At 47.7% G+C, this 24,383-nt stretch overlaps 1 protein-coding gene across 6 annotated transcripts in view; it reads right to left on the bottom strand.

Annotated features, from left to right (window-relative positions):
* NFIX (nuclear factor I X) overlaps window positions 1–24,383 on the bottom strand; it is a 252,987-nt gene that overhangs the window by 193,139 nt on the left and 35,465 nt on the right. For all 6 annotated transcript variants that reach the window (XM_081176619.1, XM_081176621.1, XM_081176618.1 and 3 more), the window contains exon 2: window positions 8,575–8,793. In XM_081176619.1, coding sequence (XP_081032745.1) covers window positions 8,575–8,601 — 27 coding nt within the window. In that variant the 5' untranslated portion in view covers window positions 8,602–8,793. The remainder of the gene's footprint in view (window positions 1–8,574; window positions 8,794–24,383) is intronic.

The following is a 24,383-nucleotide window of genomic DNA, read 5'->3' as shown; positions in this document are numbered from 1 at the left end:
CTTGCCATATTTGCTGTACGCTTGGGAACATGACCTCATTCTGGATAAATGAGTTATTTGGAGAATCAGAGCTCGAATAAACAAGTCTCCATGCATAGATTTTAGGCATATGGGCTGGCATTCTGTCTGCCAGATCCAACAGAAGTCTGTGGAAGCTGCCCCAAAAATCAGGATCCATACGTTGAAATGTGTGTGAAACGCTGCATGTGCCAGGCCTGCAACCAGCCTTGGTTAAAAAAAATAAAATAAAGGAAGGCAACATCCTCCATGTAAAGAGGAACATATATATGCAAACAGTCACACATTCAAGGGGGAATATTGTTAAATGGAGTGAGATTTTTTGATTTATATAATCGTGTGTGATCTATAGGCTAGAAAGAACATACATAGGTTTGTGTCTATGTAGATAACAATTTGCTTCATGAATGTTTGCTATCTACATATGCCATGCAAGCACATATCTAGCTACACATTAAAATGCATGTGTGTTGCGAGGGGAGCGAGGCGCTGTAGTAAGACAAAGGCAGGTATGCCAGCACATGTTTATATTTTATGGGCACATTATCAAGTGTATAAGCATGTGGGTATATGTACAATGTTTATTGCGTACAGTTGCAGTCTACTCCAGAGTTGCCCTATTAAAAACAATGGGCCCTTTCCAAATCTTGTGGGTGGTGGGTTATGACGGTTCCTATTCAGATTATTCTAAATGGCAGGAACCCATGATAAATATACAGTGAGCATTACACCAAACACAAACAAATGCATGCAAACACCATTCTGCTGTGGTTGCAGCCACACAGTCAGTGAAAGCAAGATCCTTGAAGTTCCCACAAAGGCCTTTCTCCCACCTTCGGAACGCGGTCAGGATTGCACCATACACAAAGTTCATCCGCGAATATATATACACAGTACGTGCCATATGCTCTCAACTAATTGCACAATTAAGCGCATTGTTCTTGCAGTATCAACTGCACATTGATTTATAGGCTCTTTCTACATAAGCTATGCAATCAAATGCAGGGACCATGAAGTGGCTCACCTTTCTTCCTGCAACATTTAGAAACTGCATCCTAATACTGAAAGCTACTTTCAAAAACAAAATCTCAGGAGCTTTCAAAAGCTAGTAGTAGAAGAGGGGAAAGAATCCATTCAGTAGAATTAGTCGTCCTAAGTTTTTGGTATGCATTGTACACACCAAAAAAAGCCCAAGCAAAAAAAATAAAATAAAGACACAAAACAACCCATTTATGGAGCCTCCGTTCATCATTCACATGAAAAGAAAAGTTGTTTACAGTTTGCAATTAAGTTTCTATTGATAGTCCCAAACTGCGAAAGTTTATAAATATCTTAATGAATTGTTTGTAAACTCACCTGAATGCTCGTTTCAACACTGCATAAATGTTTATTTATAGCCTCACTAATTCCAGACTCCTTTATTGCCTGGTGCATTGTTCAGTTTTGCTTTATGTTTGCTTATATCTTGATACTTTCCATTTTCCTCACCATAACTCGCCATAAAGAATTCTCCATCCAGTCCTCACAGCCCACAACACAAACACATGAAATCTGTTATTGATATTTCACATTTTAATGGAAATATTCCAGCCACATTCCCACCCACCCCAGAAAAGAATCTATGGCCGGATTCCCTTTGGGAGGTGAAGGGACATGTCAAATTCAGCCAATAAATATTTTCCTTAAAACTGAAAGAGCTGAATAGAAGAGAGCAGTCACATCTCCCAGGTTTTGTGGAACATCTGATCGATTTGATCAGGGTGCTCCAGGACGTTACACAGAGGCAAAGCTTTATAAAGCACTTTTGATCACATGTTGCTTCCACATGTGGAGATTCTTCCGACGAGGTTCACAGAAGAATGCAATGCAAAGCGAATAAAAGCACCCGCAAAATCAGTCCTGAAGCTACAGTGGAAAAGCAACAAGCTATAGACGTCATGAGAACACATCCAAATTTGCTACAGGACTCGGGTGCGAGGCACTCCAATATCACACTGATAAACAGATAGAAAGAATAGTTTTCTGCACTGCCAGACAATCTTATATTTTTGTATTGCAAACAATCTCTTGAAACAGAGCCAGGGGAAGTGATAGGCTGGACAGCATTAGTTCATTTGTTTTCACCGTTCAAGTCCCCTCTTGGCACACAATGTCATTTTCCAAAGATTTGTCTGTTAGTTTTAAGGCAGGCAGAAAGACAGAAAAGACAGAAAAGACAGAAAAGACAGAAAAGACAGACAGAAAAGACAGACAGACAGACAGACAGACAGACAGACAGACAGAAATGCTAATACTTCATAGTATTCCAGCCAACTTTTAGTGTCCGAGCATCAGGGACAGGGGTAGTGAAACTCTAGCAAATACTGTCATTAACTGTTTGGTTTGCATCAGTTTTCTATGTAATTATATGTATGTTTAATTGTACATTTATACAGCCCTAATCTTTGGGACAGGGCAGGTAAGAAATGTGCAGTCCTAAAGTCTACTCAGAAGTAACTCCCAACAAGACTTGCTCCCAACTGCAGATATAAGAATGCAGCCTAAACAAATAAAAGAAAATAAGCTACTCACCCTAACTTTAAAAATCCAGCAAATATAGGAATGTAATAGGGACTGACATATACAGTTCAGCAGCTCTATTCCATATTTCAAACCATTTCCATAGAAGGGCCTCAATCATCCCTGCAGCCAATTATTGCACTGACTGTACACAACTGATATCACACACATCTTGTTCTTAATGTCTTGGTATCTGCACATAAACAACTGCTCTCATTAAGATATTGTCTTAAGACTACATAATAAATATATTATAGTCCCAATTTCTTCAATATTTGCATGCAGAGGCCTACATTTGCCTATTAACCGCCAGTTTCTTAACGTAGTTTCTGAGCCATTTTAAATGTGAGGATAGATAGCTTGAAAGTGCTGCTAACGTGTACATCTGAATGAGGAGTTTCTACATTTAAGCACAAAAGCAGAATATTGGTGCCAGTCACACCGAAGAGTGTGTCCCCAAATCCCTTGTAATTTTGCAGAGCATATTGGGGCATCTGTACACACTCGGACAGATTCACACCTGCACTCTGGACAATGTTGCACGAGGTTATAGGCTGCATCTCTCAGATCGGCTTCTGCAGTCATCTAGATTGGCAAAATGTTTGAGGGCAGACAAGAAATGTTCTGTTGCGCTGCACATACTCTGCCATTATGATACTCACCATCTATTATGCGTTAGGGTATTCCATGTTATATACTAATGCCCTAACCCTAGAGGCTACCTGTAATATATAGAGGCTTACCTGTACATAAAAGATATAATGGCAACAACACAATACCGCAATATAGATTATAACCATAATCCAAATCAACTCTGCAATTACTCCTGATTCAGATTTTCAAAAAGAAAATCTGTTGTTAGCCGCTCTGAGCCCAGCTTTGGCTGGGGAGGGCAGGATATAAATAAAAATTATTATTATTATTATTATTATTATTATTATTATTATTATTATTAGGCCCTTTGTGAAAACCTGCCCAGTTATTCTGAATTGCAAATAATGTTAGGAAGTTATACAAAATTATACAAAATTTGTAACCCTCGCCCCTACACATGCACATCTTCCGCTGCATCACAGACACCCTTCAAATAAAATGGCATTCTACATGCTGTGTGTCGATTCAACATTAGCAGCCTGATTTTACGTTGCGTATGCTTCTGAGCTGCCTGCAAAACTAAAGTCTCAGATAGCAAACTTCTAGAAAGGAGAACAGATCTAACATGGGAACCACAATGCAAGTGCAAAAGAGTCCAACATTCCACCACATAATAAATGAAACACTTCTGTGGTGGTGGCCACTTCAGGAAAAATGGGACTGCGAGGGCACGACGATAATTTCAGGTCTGTGTACAATGCCCCGGGAACTTGGGCAAACATCGGCTGCCGAAAACACTAATGCAAGTCAAAAGCTGTGCAAGCAAAACTCCAAGCTAACTGAATGGATCAAGCCCGGTTATAGTACAAGAGGCAGCTGGGGTCAATCCAAGCTGGACAGGATTGGGCTCCAAGATAGCCTCTTTATGGTATGAGATGCATCAGTTGAGCAAATGGAATGTCACCTGGGAAAAGTGGGAGCCCTACAGGGTTCAGAATGGGGTGGGTGATTTGGAGGGTAGTCACACTAGCAGCATGAATATCCACAAGGGAAACAAAATACCAGGCCTACAAAATCGTAACAAAAGAAATCCAGTTCAAAGGGGTGGCGGGGGGGGGGGGAGGAGAGAGACTCTCTTATCTACTGAGGGCATTTGCCATGGATCAAGCCAGGTTTGTTTAATTCATCGGGCACAAATAAAGGGCAACTCTTTAAAGGAGCACCAGGTTTTCCTTCCCAGAGGCAGAAACGAAACTGGACTCTCTGCCTTGGCACTGACCCAGGGGCAAGACAAAAAGCAAAGAACTGAACACAAGGATTCCTCTTTTCAAAACCGCCACCTTAAATTCGCTTTGCCCATAGGCCTTGCAAGTTAGATACTCATCTACACTAAAACAGATAGCAAACAAAATACGAAAAAAGGACCTTATATTGCATTACTATGATAGCACAGCTTGAATGATGCATATGCTATAGAAATATGCGTACATCTCCTTATACTAACAATTAATGGACTTCTCTCTTTTGATTGATCTTCAAGTTCTCTCCCCCCCCCCCAGCTATTTTATAGGTTTGGGGCTGTTTTATAAGTTTCAATGTTTTGTAATCTGTCTTTATAATTAGATGGGCCAAGGGGGGGGGGAATTTACATTAACTAATTGAACAAATAAATATGGCTCTGGGTTGTTTTTACAAACTGAGATAAAAAGCAGGTAGTTATTGAGGAACCAGCCTTAGGATGTAGTCCATAAACCTCAAATCATGTTTAGCATTGTTCTCTTAGTTACCTCAAGAAATATTTATTTTTAGCCTCCAAAAGGCAGAGAAATAATTATATGCCAATAAAGGCATTTTAAATTGAATTCTCTGCTGGTAAGCTTTTTAGGTATCAACTTTGCTTTTGTGTATGTTTCACATGTGATTATTGCTTTGTTATATTGATATTTCTATTTGGATTTTTCATGTACTACTTTTGGAGGAGTTTGCAAGTGGGAACGGGCATGACACCCTTAGAGGTACCACTGGAAGAATGTTTGGGTAAAGCAAAATAAAGGAGGAATTGTTTATAATATGGAATATATTGCAGAATGTGTAAACATTTATAAAATGGAATATGCCTGAGCTGTTCTGCATTTCATACAACAACATATGCATATGTACACCGTGCGTGCACTAAGCTAAAAAAAGAGAGGTAATATATAAATATATTTAATTGTAAACATATTCTGTGCACGACGTTTTAGAGCCACCAATTCTGACAAGCATATAAGCATAGGGACGCGCTTCCAGCGCCTAGCTCAATCCCTCAAACTATATTCATCATCATAGATAATATATATATTTGCTACACATGGAAGAGATCTTTTCAGAACAGCGAGAAGCAACGCGCTGCTAAAATTGTAACTTGGTTGGGGTAAGAAAAAATGTATTTCAGAATGGATACTCCGCTTGGCACTCGTCTGTAAGAGTTAAAAAATAACACTTCTCCTCGCACGCGAATATAGCTTTCCTTTCCCTACTCTGCGCCCCAAATCCAACCATGAAAACTATCTCCTAGTCACCAATATTTCTGAGACTAGTCCGTGACGCCGCGACAGCGTCTCCCACTTGGACCCCCAATAAAGTTTGCCACGGATCTCCGCGCGGGACGCGACCTCGGGAGGCCGGCCGAGCCGCTTCGGGGGCATCCGGACGCCCGACGGTCAGGAAAATCCGGACGGGGCTTCCAAGTTTCACGCACCTCGGGTTGCTTTTGCTAAAAAGAAGCCCAGCGCGTGGAAGGGGCGCAAGACAGTTCTACCCTTCCCCTAAATATGTGCGTCTGTGTGTCTACTCGAGGCCACCTTTCAAAGTCTGGGGGTTTCCAAATAAATATAATTTTGGGAGCCGCAAAAGTAAGTGGCGGGGCTTTTTTCTTTTTTACTTTGGATTCCCGCGTTAATAGCAGCAGCGAAGGGAATTCGGGGTGTGCGCGCGCGTTTGTGTAAGTGCGAGGAGCTGCAACTGGCTTCTCACAACTTTCGACTTCCCTCCGGCTCTGCAAGCGAAGTGAGGCCGCGCTCACTCCGGCTCGGATCGCCTTTTCCCGCTTCGAGCCGGAGGAATCGCGCGGAAAGAGACCCGGGAGCCCTCGCTCGCCACCCCAGATCCTCGGCTCCCCCCACCCCACCCCGCGCACAATATTCTTGCCCTTGCCCGACGGCGAAAAGCAGCTTGGGCGGCCGGCGGCCGGGGAAGAAAGCGCTGCGGGTTGCGCGGACAGAGCGAGCTGCTGCTTCGCCAGCAGCCTGTGCAATCGGACCCGTCGCAACTCAGACGGGCCAGTGATTGGAGGGGGGGGGCGCAGAGCGAGACTCAACAGGCTGGCACCCGGGTTTGGCAGGCGAAAGGCGGCCACGTCCAGGCTGCTCCTTCAGCCCTTCGTAGTAGTAGTAGTAGTAGTAGTAATAATAGTAATAATTTGTATTATTAGCATTCATCATCCTCATAATCATCACTCCTATTCTGCTGGACTATCCTCTCTGCCCCCCCCCTTTCTCTCCAGGCTGCGCTTTGCCCTCCCCGTCCACTTATGGCGCTTCTTGACGTCCACACACCACTTATCACGCGATGGCAAGAGACAAAACTCTCCCCCCCCCTCCAGATGCCTGATTCGGCATAAGCGGGGTGGGCTTGGGGAGTTTGGGTAAGTCTCCGGCTCTTCTCGGCTCCTCGTTACATATATTTCCCAAGTAATTTCTCCCTCTGCCCCTGCGCGCACGCGCCAGTCTCCGCGCCTGGGCTCTTCTCTGCGCGCCTCTCCTTCCTTCCCCCGGGACGCGCCGCGCCGAGGCGCTTCGGCTTCGGGGGAGAGAACTTGAGCGGGCGAGCCAAGCAAGTCAAGCGGGGTCGGGTTGAGCGCTTTGCTTTGCGCTCCATTAAAAAAGGGGGGTGGGACATTTCTCTTCCCTTCTCTTCTCCCCCCCCCCCTCCATAAGACGGAGCAAAGCAGAAATGTGCCAAGAGCGCTTCCTCGGGTGTTTGGCCGCTCCCGCTACGGAACCGCATTTTCCCCCCAATGGCGCCAATTTTCTCGCTCGCGGAAAAATAAGAGCGCAAAAGTCCTCTTCTCTCTCCCGCAGCCCAAGCGCGCCCGACCTGCATTCCTGGAAGGGCCGTTGAAGCGTTTGCTTATTTATTTAAGGAAACCGACGGAGGGGGCCGAAATGGACGGGGGTGGGGGCAACAGGGTCATCTACCTGTCCCCGTTCAAGAAAGGAGCGGGAGGGAAGCGTAGCTTGTGAAATAAAATATTAAAAGTACCCCCCCCACGCACACCCCGCTATAAAGTAAGGAGTTTCTGATTTTCGCCTAAGCTCCTTTTCTCCAAGCGGCGGGAGAGAGAGGGAGGCGGGGGGGGGGGGCGGGAGGAAGGAGAGACCCAAGTCAAGGTTGGGACTAAACGCAGCCGCCGCCGAAATAATAAAGATTCTCTCCCCCCCCCCCTCTCCCGCGCGCGCGCCGCCTTTGCCTGGAATCCCCTCCCAGCGCCCCCCCTCTCCCCCTCCCTCTCCCCAGCAACTCCTCCGTTGCCCACCCAGGGCAACCTCCGACGTGCGACGGCACTTCTCCGAGGGCGGAGAGCACGGGCATATCTTGAAAATCGCTCCTCAACTTTAGAAACTTCTTTTTCTCCTGCACCCCCCCCCCCGTTTCGAGCGACAACCTCGCATTTCTCCCGTCCCGCACATTCTTTTTCCGACGCCCCCACCCCTAAATGCAACCAGAGTCTCAACCCGCCACTTGGCCACCCAGCCCGGTTTCCAGGTCTCCTCCTCCCTGCCCCCCCACCCGCACCCCATGCTCTCCCCCCCTTCTCTCTCTTTACATTTCTTGAAATAAATTTGGGAGAAGCGCCATTTTCTGAACTCCTAAACTCCATGTGCAGCGAATATAACAAAGAGCTTGGAAAGATGCCATCGCTCCCCTCTCGGCTCTCTCCAACCCCCTCTCCCCCCCCTTCTCCTTTGCAAGGAGGACTTAGAGAGGGAGGGAGGGGGAGAGGGAGGGAAGGCGCGAGGGTCCCTTTCTTCCGCAGCGAAAGCGCGCAAAAGGAGGCAGAAATCAAGCCTCGCACCGGCGGCGCCAGCGACAACAAACGCCGCGGCAGAGCGAGCGAGGCAGAGCGAGCGAGGCAGCCGGGAAGTCGAGGCTGCGACGGGGGGGGGGAGGGGAAAGGGGGGAGGGGAGGAGGGCAGACAACAACAACAACAACACAAGGCGCAAACCGCGGACAGAAGCAACCCCCGGCTCCTCTGGCTCGCCTGTCCCAGCAAGGGAGCGAGAAAGGGGCGCTATCTTACCCACCCGCCACCCTCTCTCTCTCCCCCCCTCCCTCCACCGCGAGCTGGGCTGGCTGGTTACCTGGGTCAGGCAGTATGGGGAGTACATGGTTACTTGGGGGCTCTGCTTTTGCGGGACTGGGTGTTCACAAGGCGAGCAGCGGCATAGCTCGGGCGGCGGCGCTGGGTGCTCTCGCGTCTCTCTCGCTCTCTGTAGCTGTGGCGGCGGCGGCGGCGGCGGCTCCTTCTGGCGCTGCCTCTCGCTCTACTCCATGCTGGTCTGTAACCCCGCCTCGGAGCTCTGAAAGTGAAAGTTTAGACAAAGTTTGGAACGGAGAACACTTTTGCCTTGGGAGAGAGAGAGAGCGAGCGAGAGAGAGCGAGGAGGGAGGAAGGGAAAAAAACGAGTCCAGCCTTTGAGAGCTCCCTCCCTCCCACTCGCCGCCCCCCCCCCACCCGCCCATACACAACACACACACACCGCACACCGGAGGCGCGCGCGGGGGGGGGGGAACCACACGCACACTTTGCACTCAGAAACACTCCCTGGCTCGTTAGGAAGTTTCGGATTCCTTTGAAGAGCAGATATTAATGGTAATCTCCAAACCACAGAAAGATGAATGCCATCTTAGTCAGGGTCTCTCTCGTCTCGTCTCTCCCTAACCCCCCCCCGTCCGTTTGGGGAGATTTTTTGCTTTTGCTACAGAGGTGTGCGGGGGAGCGGGAATGGCTAACGGACGCAGAAAGGGAGGCTTTTTCAAAAGAAGATGAAGAAGGCAGGAGGAATATCGTGGGCACAAGATTAAAAAAGAGAGGAAGAGAGAGACCTTGTCTAAGGTGCTGGTCTCCCGTTGGTACCAAGCAAGAAATTAAAGTGGGGCGAGGCGGGTGGGTGATGCCCCTTGTTGGGGCCTGGGTCTCCCTCTCCCCTCGGCGACATCCGAAGGGACGGGCAGTCGGAGAGTGAACCCCCTCAGCCCACCCCGCAGCCTGGCTGAGGGAAATCGGTTTTCTGCAGTTTCAGGGAGGTCTGCGAGGTTTCTGCTTCGGCGTGGGGGTGCCCTCCAGTGCCCTCATCCTTGCTAGTTGGGAATCACAAGCTGCCAGCGCTGCCAGAGACCCACTTGGGGCAGAAGCAGAGCCGAGAGTCGCAGGAAGCCCCCGAGCAGAGAGAGAGAGAGAGCTCTGCTCTTCCGACGGCTGAACCGTCGCGCGCGCACACGCACAAGCACACGGCCCCGCGACGGATTGAACAGGGGCTCGGGGTGTATGTGGGGGGGGGGTGCCCGTGGGGCTGGAGGGGTGGGGGGCACATGTGGCCTCCTGAGAGAAAAGAAGGCGGGAGGCCACGGCGGGACCCCAGATCCCAGGGCGGGAGGAATTGCGCTTGAAACTGAAGTGTGGCCCCGACGGGGAGCCGTTTGGTTAATGGGGATCTTCCGCCACTAACCCCCCCACCACCAAAAAAGGATGTGCGCCCGGCTTGTGGAAAGAGGAGGGGGCCGCAGAATACTTTCTGGGTGCGGCAGGAAGGAAGCCGAGCAGGCCTGATTTGGCCTGCTGCGACTGTCGAGCTCCCGTCTAGCAAGGCCGCCTTCTCCGGCCGGCGGGACCCAGAGCCCCGCTGCTCCAGTTGCAGGCGCAGGCCGCGGCCGGCCAAGGGAAGGAGGGCGGCTCAGGTCCCTGCGAAGAAGGAGGGAAGTTTCACCTGAGCAAAGCCGCCGTGAAAGACCTCCTTTGTCCGCCGCCAGGCTGCCAAGGTCGGGTGCGGACCAGGCAGGGGCTTGCGCCGCCGATCCAGGTTCAAAAGGCCAAGACCTGGATCGGTGTGTGGGGGGGTGTTCTGGGTGGGGGTTCCCCTCTTTCTATGCGTAAGGAAGAAGATGACGGCGGCGACGCTCCGCTGGGGAAAGCGCTCCAGGAGAGCAACATCCCCGTCCCGATGCCGTCGGTGGTTTTCGGTGCCATCCTCAAGCCCCGCGCCCTTCCCCGCTTCTCGCGCATCCTTTCCCGCCCGAGTCTGCTGCTGCTGCTGCTGCTTTCGGAGTGCGGTGATGACCAGGCGCCTCGGGCAGTCCCAGGCCAGGCAGAGAATGCCTTCCCTTTGGTCTTTCGGACTGCCAGGAGCAAATCGGTCTGCTTTTACACGAGCTACTTGGCCTCCGAAGCGACGCACAAGAGGAAAACAACCAAGAGTTTTCTCCAGAAAACAAGGAAAGTAAAAAAAAAAAAAGTTGCACGCGTAATTATACATATTCCCACATTCAGCGTTTCACTTTAGGAAACTGAGACGCAAGGGCTCGCCCCAGGAATGCATACCTCGGGTACCTCGGGTTAATTACTTCATTCATTCCGGAGGTCCGTTTTTAACCTGAAACTGTTCTTAACCTGTGGTACCACTTTAGCTAATGGGGTCGCCGCACCGCGGGAGCACGATTTCTGTTCGCATCCTGAAGCAAAGTTCTTAACCCGAGGTACTATTTCTGGGTTAGCGGAGACTGTAACCTGAAGCGTCTGTAACCCGAGGTACCACTGTACACATGGCAGGTCTGGGGGACAGGGAACCCCTGCCTTTTATCCCCACTGCAGGCTGCCATTCTGGACCCCATTACCTGGAAGTAAACCCCATTGAAGTCAATGTGACTGATTTCTGAGGACTGCACTGTCAGGGCCACGACTTCCCCCAAGTAATAACTGGGAAATGTGTTTTCCAGAAAGGCTGATAATTATGTCAGAGTTGCCTAACTCACCTACCCCCCCCCAAACACACATAGCCTAAGCTTTCATGGGGAAAGGAGGTATGACGCCTAATCCCGTGTGGGTCTGCAGTGTAGATGTGCCCCTGTATCCACAGCAGAGGCGGGATTTGAACCGAATCCAGGTCTGCTCAGCTTGCAGCCCAACCTGGGTGCAAATGGAAGGGCCCAGGGCCCCAAATAACAAACGTGAGCTCCTAAACTGAGGCTGTCGCAAGAGCATGCGGCAGTCCAAAAGGCATTAGCAACGGGCTGCTTTGCGCGGATGATCGAGTTTCCTGCAGTGGTGCAGATGGGGAGGAATTAACCCTCTTATTTCAACAAAACCCTTAAAACTGATGAATTCATTATAGCATAAAGTTTCATGGCCTACAGCCCACTTTATCAGAATCTTAATGGGAATCCTCCCCCAGTCTCTCTTCTGGGTGGTGGTTATGGACAGTGCAATTATTATTATTATTATTATTATTATTATTATTATTATTATTATTATTATTATACCTCCCTTCATCATGAGATCTCAGGGCAGTTCACAGAATAAATGGCAGGATAAAAACAAGTAAATAATAAAAAACAAAACAGAAAAATCCCACAGTGTAAGTGAGGAGCAAATTATAAAATCCCTCCTGTCATTCCTCCCCCCCCCCCCAGCCTCTCTCTCACACACATACGCACATTGTATTCAATTGCCACCTTCAGTGTAGCTCCTATTCCTGATGGTGCTGCAGCAGCAGCAGCAGCAGCAGCAGCAAAATGCTCAGCCTTGTCTGGAATTTCTGTGCTTCTTCCACCATTTCTGCCTAAGCAAGGCAGCTGGAGAGCAGCTAGGGTTATAATGGGTCCAGACCATTGGCTATGTGTACTCTAGATCCCTGGCTGACTTGGCTTGTGAACTAGCCTTTAGACGGTCAAGAGGGTAATTCCAGATAACTTATAATTTGCAAGTGGGACAGATCCAGTCATATACCAGTTAACAGGGGACAAGAAGTCACTTCCAAATACAATGTGTGAGGTTTATGAGGTTTGTTGTGAGAGCAAGTTGAACCTCGACATCCTCTACTGTAAGGGACTTAACGGTTGACAACTGACACAGCAAAATGTTTTGGGACACCTCTGGGTAGGAGGGTGAAGAGACGGGGGCCTTCTGGGCTACTGCTGTCTTTGCAGGTGGGATTAACCACACACCAGCAAATTCAGGTGCACAAAGTGGATCTGCGCTTCTCGCACAACAAACGGGCTTCCCACAAAAAAAAGTCTAGAGGACTTTTTGCAGTAAAGACAGTGCAAAGAGAATGGGATGGCAATTGCTTGGTACAACATCCTATTACCTCCCCACCAACAAATTGGAGGGATTGCTCAGTAAATAATGAGCATTGTATCACCTCCCTGCAAACTTTGTGCAAACAAATCTAGATGAACGCTCAATGAACAGGTCATGTGGAAGTCACCAGGGCCTCTGCTAAATAGTGCCAGTTCCAAAGCATCCCTAGGAGCTGCTGGTGATGTGGACAAGGGAATGTGATACGCGGTTTCCCATCTACCTCTAGGGGGCACTGTTTCCAATCCACTTCTATTCAGGATTCACTAAAAACCGCAACTAGAAAGATAATTGACATTTCCAACAGGGAAGGGGTGCCCTTTACGGACTCCTTGCTATTCTGTCTCCAGATCACCTCTATTTCTGGTTATCGTAAAGCCGAAATATTAACCACAGCAAAAGCGTCACTTCTCTAAACCTTAAAATGGCAGAGTAAACGACCAGTTGATGGGTACACAGTTTGACAGATATTCAGATAACATCTGTTATGGTTTGATGTTAGAGTGGGAAGAAGTAACAGGTAAGGGCTCTCACTATTCTAATGTTCATGCTAATAAGCACCTCAACCAGTGATGCATTCATTGATTGGGGATGGGGAGGCAGTAGCCCTTCAGATGTTGTTGGATTCAGACCTCCATCAGTCCCAGCTATCATAGCCTATGATGGTAGTGCAGCAACATCTGGAAGGCTCATATTCCCCACTCCAATATAGATGACTTACCTGTGGAAACACTTATTACCATTCCATCATGATACACAGGCAGTGTAGATAAGAAACAAAACTGAGAAGAATTGCATGCTCTTTTGAGGAAGGGATTAGAATTCAAAGTGGCCGTGGTAAACACGAGGAACTTGGCCGGAACACGGTAGAAATAGAAAGCGGTGGGTAAAAGGCAGTTAAGTGATCTCACTATTAGAAGGATCTGAGAGTGGGGAAAAATCCACCATAAAGCTAAATACGAGCCAGCAGTCTGATGCTCTTCCACAATAAAATAAAGTGAAATAAACCAAAAAGGCAAGTAAAAATTTGGATGCTGGAACAGAAGCTTTGTATCCAAGAAACAGGAACTTAGCATTCCACTTGAGTCAGCAATGGCCAGGCTCCCCTGACTCCCCCGCCCCCCAAAAGTCACATACGCCACCTCAGAATCCAGTGTGGAGAGCTATACTCTGAGGAAGCCACCAGTCACATGAGGGCTCCATGCTAAACAATACTCTGCTGCTGTATGCCAGAGGAGCCCCAAGGATGGTCAAAAGCTAAGTCAATTTCTAGGACAAAGGAAAAACCATACATGACATGCAGGGTTTTTGTTTTGTTTTTTTGAACTTTTCACTGATATTTGTTTTAATGAAACCCACAGCAGGAGACTGCAGTCTTGAGTAAAAGATTTGCCAGTGGGAAGGAGGTGCTTATCCCTTTTCTCCCTCAGTCCCTAAAACGTTTCCCTCATAGAGAGAAAAGTCGCATGGTTCTTTTGAAGGACACCCTTCATCCTTATGTATCTGCCCAAGCTTGAAGACCAGCACCCAAGGGTCCGCTCTCTGGCTCAAGTACCAGGCTGGGTAGTACACGGCCTTCCCTGTGGTGGCCCCATACCTCTAGAGTGCCTTCCCCAAGGAAATTCATATGGCTCTCTCTGGGTTGTACTCTATGAAAACCCTATAGATTTTTATATTCCAAGCTGTATTCCAGTTGTTTTATAATTGTGTTTTTTAAAAGAATTGTTTTACTGTCAACTATCTGAATGTTGTCTTTTCTTGATTTGTTGTAACCCACTGGGGGGGGTGCATACACCCCCCAAATACATTATTATATAACCACCATAATCAAATTGGAACAACAACAAAATCCCATGAGAAAAGGGTTAAGCACCTCCTTCCCACTGGCTGATCTTCCACTCAACCTCCCCAAATCAATTTTCATTTTAAATGTGTGTGGGGTTTTTTTGGGGGGTGTGTGCATACAGTTGCATATCTCATATAGTTTGAGCATACATTGCAGAACAAACTGAGTTTGAAGTAGGTCAGACTTCTGATCTACCTCTTACCTAAGTTGCCCAAGTGACCTTTAGACACTCATGAAGTGTGAATGCCAGTGGCTGTGTGAGTCATCTGGCCTGACTAAATACCCTTGGGAGGCTGCCACACACTCTTTATAGAAGCTGGGTCCAATTACCTTACAATGAGAGGCAGGGTGGGGCAAAGTGAGCTAGCCACAGATATGTATTAGGGGGTTGCCTATGAGAATAAACCTTTGCAGAGAGTAACCATCACATTTGTCTGTTGCCGCAAAAAAGCAGCCCACTGGCATTTTAAAGGCAAACTGCTTTATTATGGCATCAGATTTTGTGGACTAGCTTGTGCCACAATAAAGCAGTTCGTCTTTAAGATGCCATACGTCTGTTAGTTGCTTTTGCTATTTTATGAACCACCTCTAAAACTGAGATGATCAGCTCTGTCCCCTAATTTCAGCACATTAAAAACATTTCATTTCTCATAAACTATATCATGCACTAGGACGTGGGTGGCGCTGTGGGTTAAACCACAGAGCCTAGGACTTGCTGATCAGAAGGTCGGTGGTTCGAATCCCCACGATGGGGTGAGCTCCCGTTGCTCGGTCCCTGCTCCTGCCAACCTAGCAGTCTGAAAGCATGTCAAAGTGCAAGTAGATAAATAGGTACTGCTCTGGTGGCATTTCCATGTGCTGGTAAGTGGCATTTCCATGTGCTGCTCTGGTTCGCCAGAAGCAGCTTAGTCATGCTGGCCCCATGACCTGGAAGCTGTCTGCGGACAAACGCCGGCTCCCTCGGCCTATAGAGCGAGATGAGCGCGTAACCCCTGAGTCGTCCGCAACTGGACCTAATGGTCAGGGGTTCTTTTACCTTTATATCATGCACTAGCATTCATTTCCCCTCTTCTGGCCTATCTGCACCTGCCCCCCACCCTTTGCATGGTCTGTACAGTGTCACCCACCTTACTAACAAAAATAGCCTTTCCTTTGGCTATTCCTCATCCTTCTGATATAGATGCTTCCTCAGAAGAAGAGAAGAAGAGGAAGAGGAAGAGGAAGAGGAAGAGGAAGAGGAAGAGGAAGAAGAAGAAGAAGAAGAAGAAGAAGAAGAAGAAGAAGAAGAAGAGGAGGAGGAGGAGTTTGGATTTGATATCCCGCCTTTCACTCCCTTTAAGGAGTCTCAAAGCGGCTAACATTCTCCTTTCCCTTCCTCCCCCACAACAAACACTCTGTGAGGTGAGTGGGGCTGAGAGACTTCAGAGAAGTGTGACCAGCCCAAGGTCACCCAGCAGCTGCATGTGGAAGAACGGAGAAGCGAACCCAGTTCACCAGATTACGAGTCTACTGCTCTTAACCACTACACCACACTGGCTCTCTCCTCAGGCTTAACATGGGTGGTTATTTCTTTGGAGCGGTCCCCCCCCCCCCGCTATTTATTAACTTTGGTTTTGCTCCAGTAGCTTAACAAGGAGATCTACAAATATTGTGGAGCAGGAGATGGGTAACTTTGCTTCCCATGAAGAAACTTCCTCGGGGGAGAGCAGCATAAGCCCCACCCACTTCTATACAAGCCAAGAGGACAGGGGCAGCCTGCTCTTTTACCACTTCTCCCCCTGTGTGAGCAGGAACCTTTCCTTTGGTCACTTCAGCTGATCACTACCATCTCCATGTGTCTGATCTTGTGCAGGGGACCGAGGTTTCAGGTGCATCAAAGGAGAGGGTGGGCTTTGCCAGAGCCTCCTTTGCTCTTTAGGAAATAGGCTTAAGAAACCCTCTTGACCATGTCTTGGGTGAAAGTGACTGAAGAGCAGTAACAGTGGGAACAGGATCAAATTTGCAGCTAGCATCAAATTGGGATGGGTAGCTAATGCCGCAGAAGACAGAATCAGAATTCAGAATGACCTCAACAGATTGGAGAACTGGGCCCAAGCTAATAAAATGAATTCCAATGGGGACAAATGTAAGGTTCTGCACTTAGGCAGGAAGAATCAGATGCACAAATATAAGATGGGGACACCTGGTTTACTAGCAGTACATGTGAAAAGGATCTAGGGGTCTTGGTGGACCACAAGCTTAACATGAGTCAACAGTGTGATGCAGCAGCAGAAAAATCTAATGGTATTCTGGGCTGCATCAACAGAAGTATAGTGTCCAGATCAAGGGAAGTAATAGTACCACTATTCTGCCTTAGACCACACTCAGATTCTGGGCACCACAATTTAAGTAGAGTGTTGACAAGCTGGAATGTGTGCAGAAGAGGGCGACCAAGATGATCAAGGGGTCTGGAAACCAAGCCTTTGAGGACTGATTTAAGGAGCTGAGTATGTTTAGCCTGGAAAAGAGGAGACCGAGAGGTGATATGATAGCCATCTTCACATATCTCTACTGCTGTCACATGGAAGAAGGAAGAAGCTTGTATTCTCCTGCTCTGGAGGGTAGGCCTTGAACCAACGGCTTCCAGTTACAAGAAAGGAGATTCTGACTAAACATTAGGAAGAACTTTCTGACAGTAAGAGCTGTTTGACAGTGGAGCGGTCTCCCCTGGGAGGTTGTGGACTCTCCTTCCTTGGAGGTTTTTAAGCAGAGGTTAGATTGCCATCTGTCATGGGTGCTTTAGTGGTGATTCTTGCATTGCAGCAGGTTGGACTATATGAACAGACCTTGGGGTCCCTTCCAACTCGACAGTTCTTTTATTCTCTTCTAGGAATCTAGGACTGAATCCACAGGATCAGAGGCTAGGCTAGGGGCTGGATTAGGTCCTCATGCTCCCAGTTACTTATCTAGACTTTGCCATGGAAGAGTGGGCAAACTACTCTCTTCTCTGGATTCAACAAAGCCATACCAGCAGATGAGGATGGGAGCAACAGGTAACAAACAAGTATCACTCACAGGGTGTCCAACCAAGCCCTGATCCCAGTCCTGCCCAGAAGGGCTATGACTGCCACCTCTGCTTTCGAAGCAGCTTCTCGTAGGGCTGAGGGTGGAGACTGGACTGGCTGGGTTCTCATCCCAGTGCACACAGCTTCATGCTCTAATTTCCCACACAGGCAATTGATTGGATCGCATGGCACTTCTAGCGTACTTCATTAATATCGAGGGTGGGGAATGCTGCCCATTAAAGGAGGAAATAGAAGGGTGGAACTGAAAGCCCAAACAAGATTGGGATCTGGAATCTGAACCCTGCAGTGCTCAAAGTACCACAGATATATGTGGTTTGAAACAGCTGGTTATGGAAGTCATGGTAAACACCCTGTTAAATACAGTTGGTTCTCTCACAGAGATACATAACTTTTCAACTTTACAGAAATTGAAGCTATACATCAATTTCATGGCTCAGCTTTCCAGGAAAAGCCCACATCAGAGCACCACAGAATCATGCGTTGGAGGCCATGCCGGTCAATGTGAGGAATCCAGATCAAAGGAGAACAACAGGATCCCTCAACAAATTTCCACTCGTGGTCAGTTCACAGACTTGGCAGCAGCAAACCCAGATTTGCTACAGAATGCAGAGTCCACAGGGAGCTGTAGCCAACCCTGGTGCTCTGATTAGAGCACCTGTATGAAACACATGCAAGCAAACACATGTTTGTCACACTCACACTTCAGATAATAACAGAAAACAAAACAAAACAAAACATACTCAAGAAGCAATAAGCCAGCTCTTACTGAAGTGGCAAATCTATGTCTGGGCTGTACCACTTCAAACCGCAGGTGGGAAATCACATGATGGGATGCTCGTTTGTGAAATTTTTAGCCTGCTTTTTGGTCAAAAACTGGCAGCCAATGCATCTCATAGGGAAGGAAGGGTTTCTCAACTATATGCAGAATAATTTTTGGGTGTGGGGGGGGGAATCAATTATGTGATACTCCACCTGCAGACCAAAAGAGAAGTGGCCCCACGTGACTAGAAGTGGGTTGGCAAGGCTACATGTCAGCAAGGGATGAATTAGTTGGTCTTTCATTCTTCAACAGCAATGAATCAGCAGCACTGAGTGGCTCAGGTAAACCTTTAGGGCGGAATAGTGGGGCCAATTCCACCTGCACAAAATGCTTTTCTGCAGCCATCTCATAGTGTAGAACTAACAGATGCTGATTATCTTGTGAATGGCTTGACACAGATGCCTTTTTAGCCATTTATCTGCTCTGGTCTGATTCTTACATTGTTTTATTGTGATTATGCTTATTTGGTACGTGCATTAATTATTTTATTTTGTCCATTGGATAGTTTTTAGCTGCCTTGGGCATATTTTATGGGAAAGGGTGTGTGTGTAAAAGTAATTAATAAATAAATGAAATAATGGGTAAGTGGGCAGAGCTTCCTCTTTTTTTTAATAAAACGAACTTGTGTCAGCCTAAGATTTGCAGATGAATTAAATAATTCACAAGGCAATAATCCATGGGTCTCTCCACACCCTAGTGGTGCAGAAAAGTCAGCTATGAGCATCCACTGTGATCAGTAAGGCAAATCCAATGTGTCTTGCACCGTCCCTTAAAAATTTGTATTGGCTGTAGTGCGCAATGATGGATATCACAGGGAGAGACATGCCCTCTGCCCCTCTCCACCCTCCTCAATTATCCTTGAAAGCCTCAAGATCCAAGCTAGGAGAATAAAGCTTCAGGCAGCAAAATGTTGGACCGTCCAGTCTCTCAAAAAGCCATCAAGCAGGCAAGGGCTGGGAGATCTCATTCGCACCAATATGCATTCTCAGTAACTTCCAAAGACCCTAGTTCTTTCTAGGGCTCTGAATTCTCCTCTTGCCAGGTGGATGGCAGCCTTAGCTCCAGCCCCACACAACCTCTAAGCATCGACCACTCCATTACCGGGAGCCATCAATCACCACCAAATGGGATGTAGCAGACCCACGCCAGGGCTGAGCTCCAAGCCGGTCTATGAAATGCGCAGCTTCCTATTCAAGGCACCACTGATATCTCTTCCCCACTCACCAAAGAATGGGCTGCGAACAATCCTTCCCTCCCTCACCTCACAATGAGATGATCCAGTGAATAATAACTACTCGAGGACCTGCTGCCAGAAAGAGGGCAGGCGGGCCAATTCTGCCTCTCTGAGCTATAGACTGCCACAATGAGGGCCAGTCCTTCCCCCACCACCACTCGGGGGCCTTATCAGCCACCCAGCAATTTGCTTTTGCTCTGGACTTCCAGTGTCTCACGTGTGAGTGGCAATTTGTGGCAAGCGTCAGAGCATTTAGTGATACGCTTTGTTAACTGTGTGAGTAGATAGGGAGACCTGGGTCTGAATCCCTTTATTGTCATGAATTTGCTCTCTGGCTTTGGGCAAAAGCTAATCTCTCTCATACTCTGCTTGCCCTTCCTGCCATCCTAATGGTAACCTAATTCCCAGGAAGAGCAAAAGCGAGAAATAATAATAATAATAATAATAATAATAATAATAATAATAATAATAATAATAATAATTTATTACTTATACCCTGCCCATCTGGCTGCCCCCGCCCTTAGCCACTCTGGGCAGCTTCCAACAGGATATTAAAAACACAGTAAAATATCAAACATTAAAAACTTCCCTAAACAGGGAAAGATGGTACCACACTTTGCACACTTGTAAAGTATAGCAGTCAACTTTGGAACTTCCTTCCTAGAGAGGATAGAGTAGCTCCCTCCTTGCTGTTCTTCTGTCTTCTTGTCTGCTTTATTCTTTTGAGAACTCATTGTTTCTAAGGAAAGGGTTCATTTAAAAATATGCTGTGCCTTTTTTTTTTTACTGTTTCTTTATTTGGTTTTATAGATTTCTTTTCTATCGTTTTAATATCATTATGGTTTAATTACTTATTAACTATTGTCTTTTATGTGTTTTCAACTTTCTGTCTTTTATTCATGTTTGTTCTAATTTTGTGAGTTGTCTTGACTCCTAGTTCTGGGGGGGGGGAGTGGGATATAGATATACTAATAATTACTTTTGTCTCACCTATGACAACAGTAGGGGAGCTCTGTGGTATCCATTGGTATAAGGGGCCTGCTACCTGCACCAAGTCACCAGTGATAATTTCTGTCTCAGGCAGGCTTTAAATACAGGCAAGCCTCAATTTGCATGGGGGTTGTGTTCAGAGTCATTGCTTGTGATCGTTGCCACAATGCATGCGGTCATGGTCACATGTCAATTGGACGTGCATAAATTGGCCATTGCCTGTATATACAAGTGGGACCTGCCACACAATGTTGCAGTGCTGCCATACAGGATTCTAGACACATCATTCTAATCCCTCTCCTAACTGGTTTTTTATTCACTTTCCCTGTGACAACTACTCAGCATGCTTAATCCTCATTGGGCTGTCCTTGAGTTTTCCCCTCCCCCTCATCCCAACTTAGGGTTTTGTTTTAATTGTACCTCTATAAACATTGGGGCTTCCCTTCCAATCCCTCCTGTTTCTGCATGGATGGATGGTTACGAAAACTATGGCACAGCCTGAACATCAGTGAAAGAGGGAACACCATGCAGACAACACACACACAAAGTTCTATGTATAGTATTTGGCTTGCTATTGTATTCTAACATTAAGGTAAAGGGACCCCTGACCATTAGGTCCAGTCGTGACTAACTCTGGGGTTGCGGCGCTCATCTCGCTTTATTAGCCGAGGGAGCCAGCGTACAGCTTCCGGGTCCTGTGGCCAGCATGACTAAGCCACTTCTGGTGAAACAGAGCAGCAGACGGAAACACTGTTTACCTTCCCGCCGGAGCGGTACCTATTTATCTACTTGCACTTTGACGTGCTTTCGAACTGCTAGGTTGGCAGGAGCAGGGACCAAGCAACGGGAGCTCACCCTGTCACGGGGATTCGAACCGCCGACCTTCTGATCGGCAAGCCCTAGGCTCTGTGGTTTAACCCGCGTCCCTAAAATTCTAACATTACTATTAATCAAATATAAGCAAATGAAGCTTTCATAAGAACAGAGATGTCTCATCAAAGCAGAGTGCCTTAGAGGAGCTCGGCTCATTTGCCACTCCTCTGTCCAGCACTGCACTCTGGATTCTGAGAAGTGGAATCTGGCCTTACTGCACTGTGGTCACAGGGGATGCTGAATAATGGCACAGAGGCAAGAGCAATTCAAATGTTGCCGCCTGACATCCTCCAGAAAATTGCAAGAGATCCTGAGGTGCACCTCTCAGGTTGCAATTTTCCTGCACTGGAGCCCCAAACAGTATTTCTTCATTTGAACACCTCAGCACTGCAATTTTACGAAAAACATCGAAGTAGTTTACAACCATGTAATACGACTAAAAGCCACACCAAAATTAAAACAGATAACCAGTTAACTAAACCAGAAAATGCTTGTCTGCGTAACCCTTGCAGCACAGAAGAATTTACAGCAAACCTTTAAAGGTTATTATAGAAGATGTCTGCTGGATCTCTACTGGAAGAGCGGTCCACACTTAAGGTTGGTGATGTCAAATAGGAGAGGACTAGCAGACGATCCTACAAAATATCTCAGTGATCAAAGTGGGAAATAGGGATTCAGGTGGTCCCTAGCCTACCCAGGACTTAAGCTGTCCATGGCTTTGTCAATTAACAAAACCTCGAACCTGGCTTGGTAGAAAATGGGTAGCCACTGCAGATGTCCTGTGCAGGAAAAAGGTGAGATACAAGCCCAGGGCTGCACAGTTGGAGGCTGACTAACCCAAACACTGCAATTGCTCATGCATGGTTAACACACGTCACTGTCACTCAGGTGCTTTCAGCACTTAACTCCAAGAGACAGTTCCCTGAACAAGAGCATCCACCAGCTTGGGCTCCTATGGACAGCGTTCCTCCCTGCTCCCTGCTCCCACCCACCCACAGGTGCAAATGTCACATGCAAAAGGTTGAGATCACCACAGGTTGCACCAGCCTAATAATAATAATAATAATAATAATAATAATAATAATAATAATAATAATAATTTATACCCCGCCCATCTGACTGGGTTTCCACAGACACTCTGGGTGGCCCAACAGAATATTAAAAACGTGATAAAACATCATACATTACAAACTTCCCTAAACAGGGCTGCCTCAGATGTCTTCTAAAAGTCATATTGTTGTTTATTCCCTTGACATCTGATGGGAGGGCATTGGGCGTTCCACAGGGAAGGTGCTACCACCGAGAAGGCCCTCTGCCTGGTTCCCTGTAACCTCACTTTTCGTAGTGAGGGAACTGCCAGAAGGCCCTCGGTGCTGGACCTCAGTGCCCGGGCAGAATGATGGGGGTGGAGACGCTCCTTCACAATCAAAGCAGTTTCTTTTTTTCTTTTTCTCTTTTTAAAGTAGGCACTCTTGGGCTACAAAAGCTTCTTGCCTTCCACAAGAAGAGAGAAAAAGGAAGAAGATGAGCACACCCAGGCATCCCAACACCTCGTATGTTCTTATTATCCTTCCAAACAGGAAGCTAAGGCCTATTTCTCAGTGGGACGGTAAAGCCACTTCAGGTTGGGGCTGACATGATTGAAAGCTCCCCCATAACCAAAATTAAAAAATTAAAAATGCCCCATACCTAGGAAATGAGACATCAGAGAAAATGATTGTAGACTAACCTTCTTCCTGAAAGAACAATTTGTGTGTGCAAGAATTTGCCTTCTGTTCTTTACCTCCCTCTGTCTTAACACCTGTTAAGGGTGTAAAAGCCCTAGAGCCCAAGCTGGTACTCTCCTGAAGTTGCCAGGTGACATCTCCCATTGTGTGTGACCATTTGTGGCCATGATGGCCAGAGTTGAGAGCAGCGGCGTAGCTAGCCGCTCAGGTGCCCGGTGTGGCGCGTGTGACCTGCAGTTGGGGGTGGGGGAAGCTGCCCATGGGAGCAGGGTGAGGCAAGGCAGCGTGCGCTGCGTGGAGCCCCTCCGCAGCCTCCCCCTCAGCTGTAGGGCAGCTGAGGCGGTGGGGTGGGCAGACACAAGCCCCATGCTGCTCGAAAAAGCAGTGCAGAGCTTGCAGGCAGTCCGCCCGCCACCTCCCCTCAGGAGAGACGCATGGCTCAGGCACGCTGCAGGCTCCACGGTGTGGTGCCCAGTGCCCCCCACCTAACCTAGCTGCCAGTGGCGTAGGAAGTTGGGTGCGGTGGGTGCAAGAGTTATTTTTTCCCAAAAAAAAGTGTCGGGAGCTCAATTTTTATTTTTTTTAAAAAACACATATTTTTGACATTTTGTCACCCCCCTCAGTGATGACACCCAGGTGGCCTGCACCCCCCTTCCTATGCCTCTGGCGGAGAGGAGCTGGAGTCCAGCCACATCTGGGGGGGAATCAGGTTAGGGAGGACTTGCCTACAGTAAGGAGCCAGTGTGGTGTAGTGGTTAAGAGCAGTAGACTCATAATCTGGTGAACCGGGTTCGCGTCTCCGCTCCTCCACATGCAGCTGCTGGGTGACCTTGGGCTGGTCACACTTCTCTGAAGTCTCTCAGCCTCACTCACCTCACAGAGTGTTTGTTGTGGGGGAGGAAAGGAAAGGAGAATGTTAGCCGCTTTGAGACTCCTTAGGATAGTGATAAAGCGGGATATCAAATCCAAACTCTTCTTCTTTGCTCCTACCCCCTCTGTTGTGTCACAGCTCTCCCTTCCTCCCAAGTGAAGGCAAAAGGTTAGGGAGGCCTTGCAGCTCTGTTGCACTTGGTCTTGTGTTCACAAGACATGGGTTAGATTCACGGCAGGTTTTCTGCCACCTGAGTTCTCCCTAACTGCTTCATTGCATCCCGGATCACTGGTAAACCAATCTGCTGAGCAGCCTCCCTTCAGCAGGAGGGGGCACCTGATCACTCCTTACCCCACAAAGCAAGCTGGGCTTCAACAGGAGCCCAATCTAT

The sequence above is a fragment of the Podarcis bocagei genome, assembly GCF_964188305.1.
Source record: "Podarcis bocagei genome assembly, chromosome: 17".
In the NCBI taxonomy this organism is placed as follows: domain Eukaryota; kingdom Metazoa; phylum Chordata; class Lepidosauria; order Squamata; family Lacertidae; genus Podarcis; species Podarcis bocagei.
This window is presented reverse-complemented; position numbering and strand designations above follow the sequence as displayed.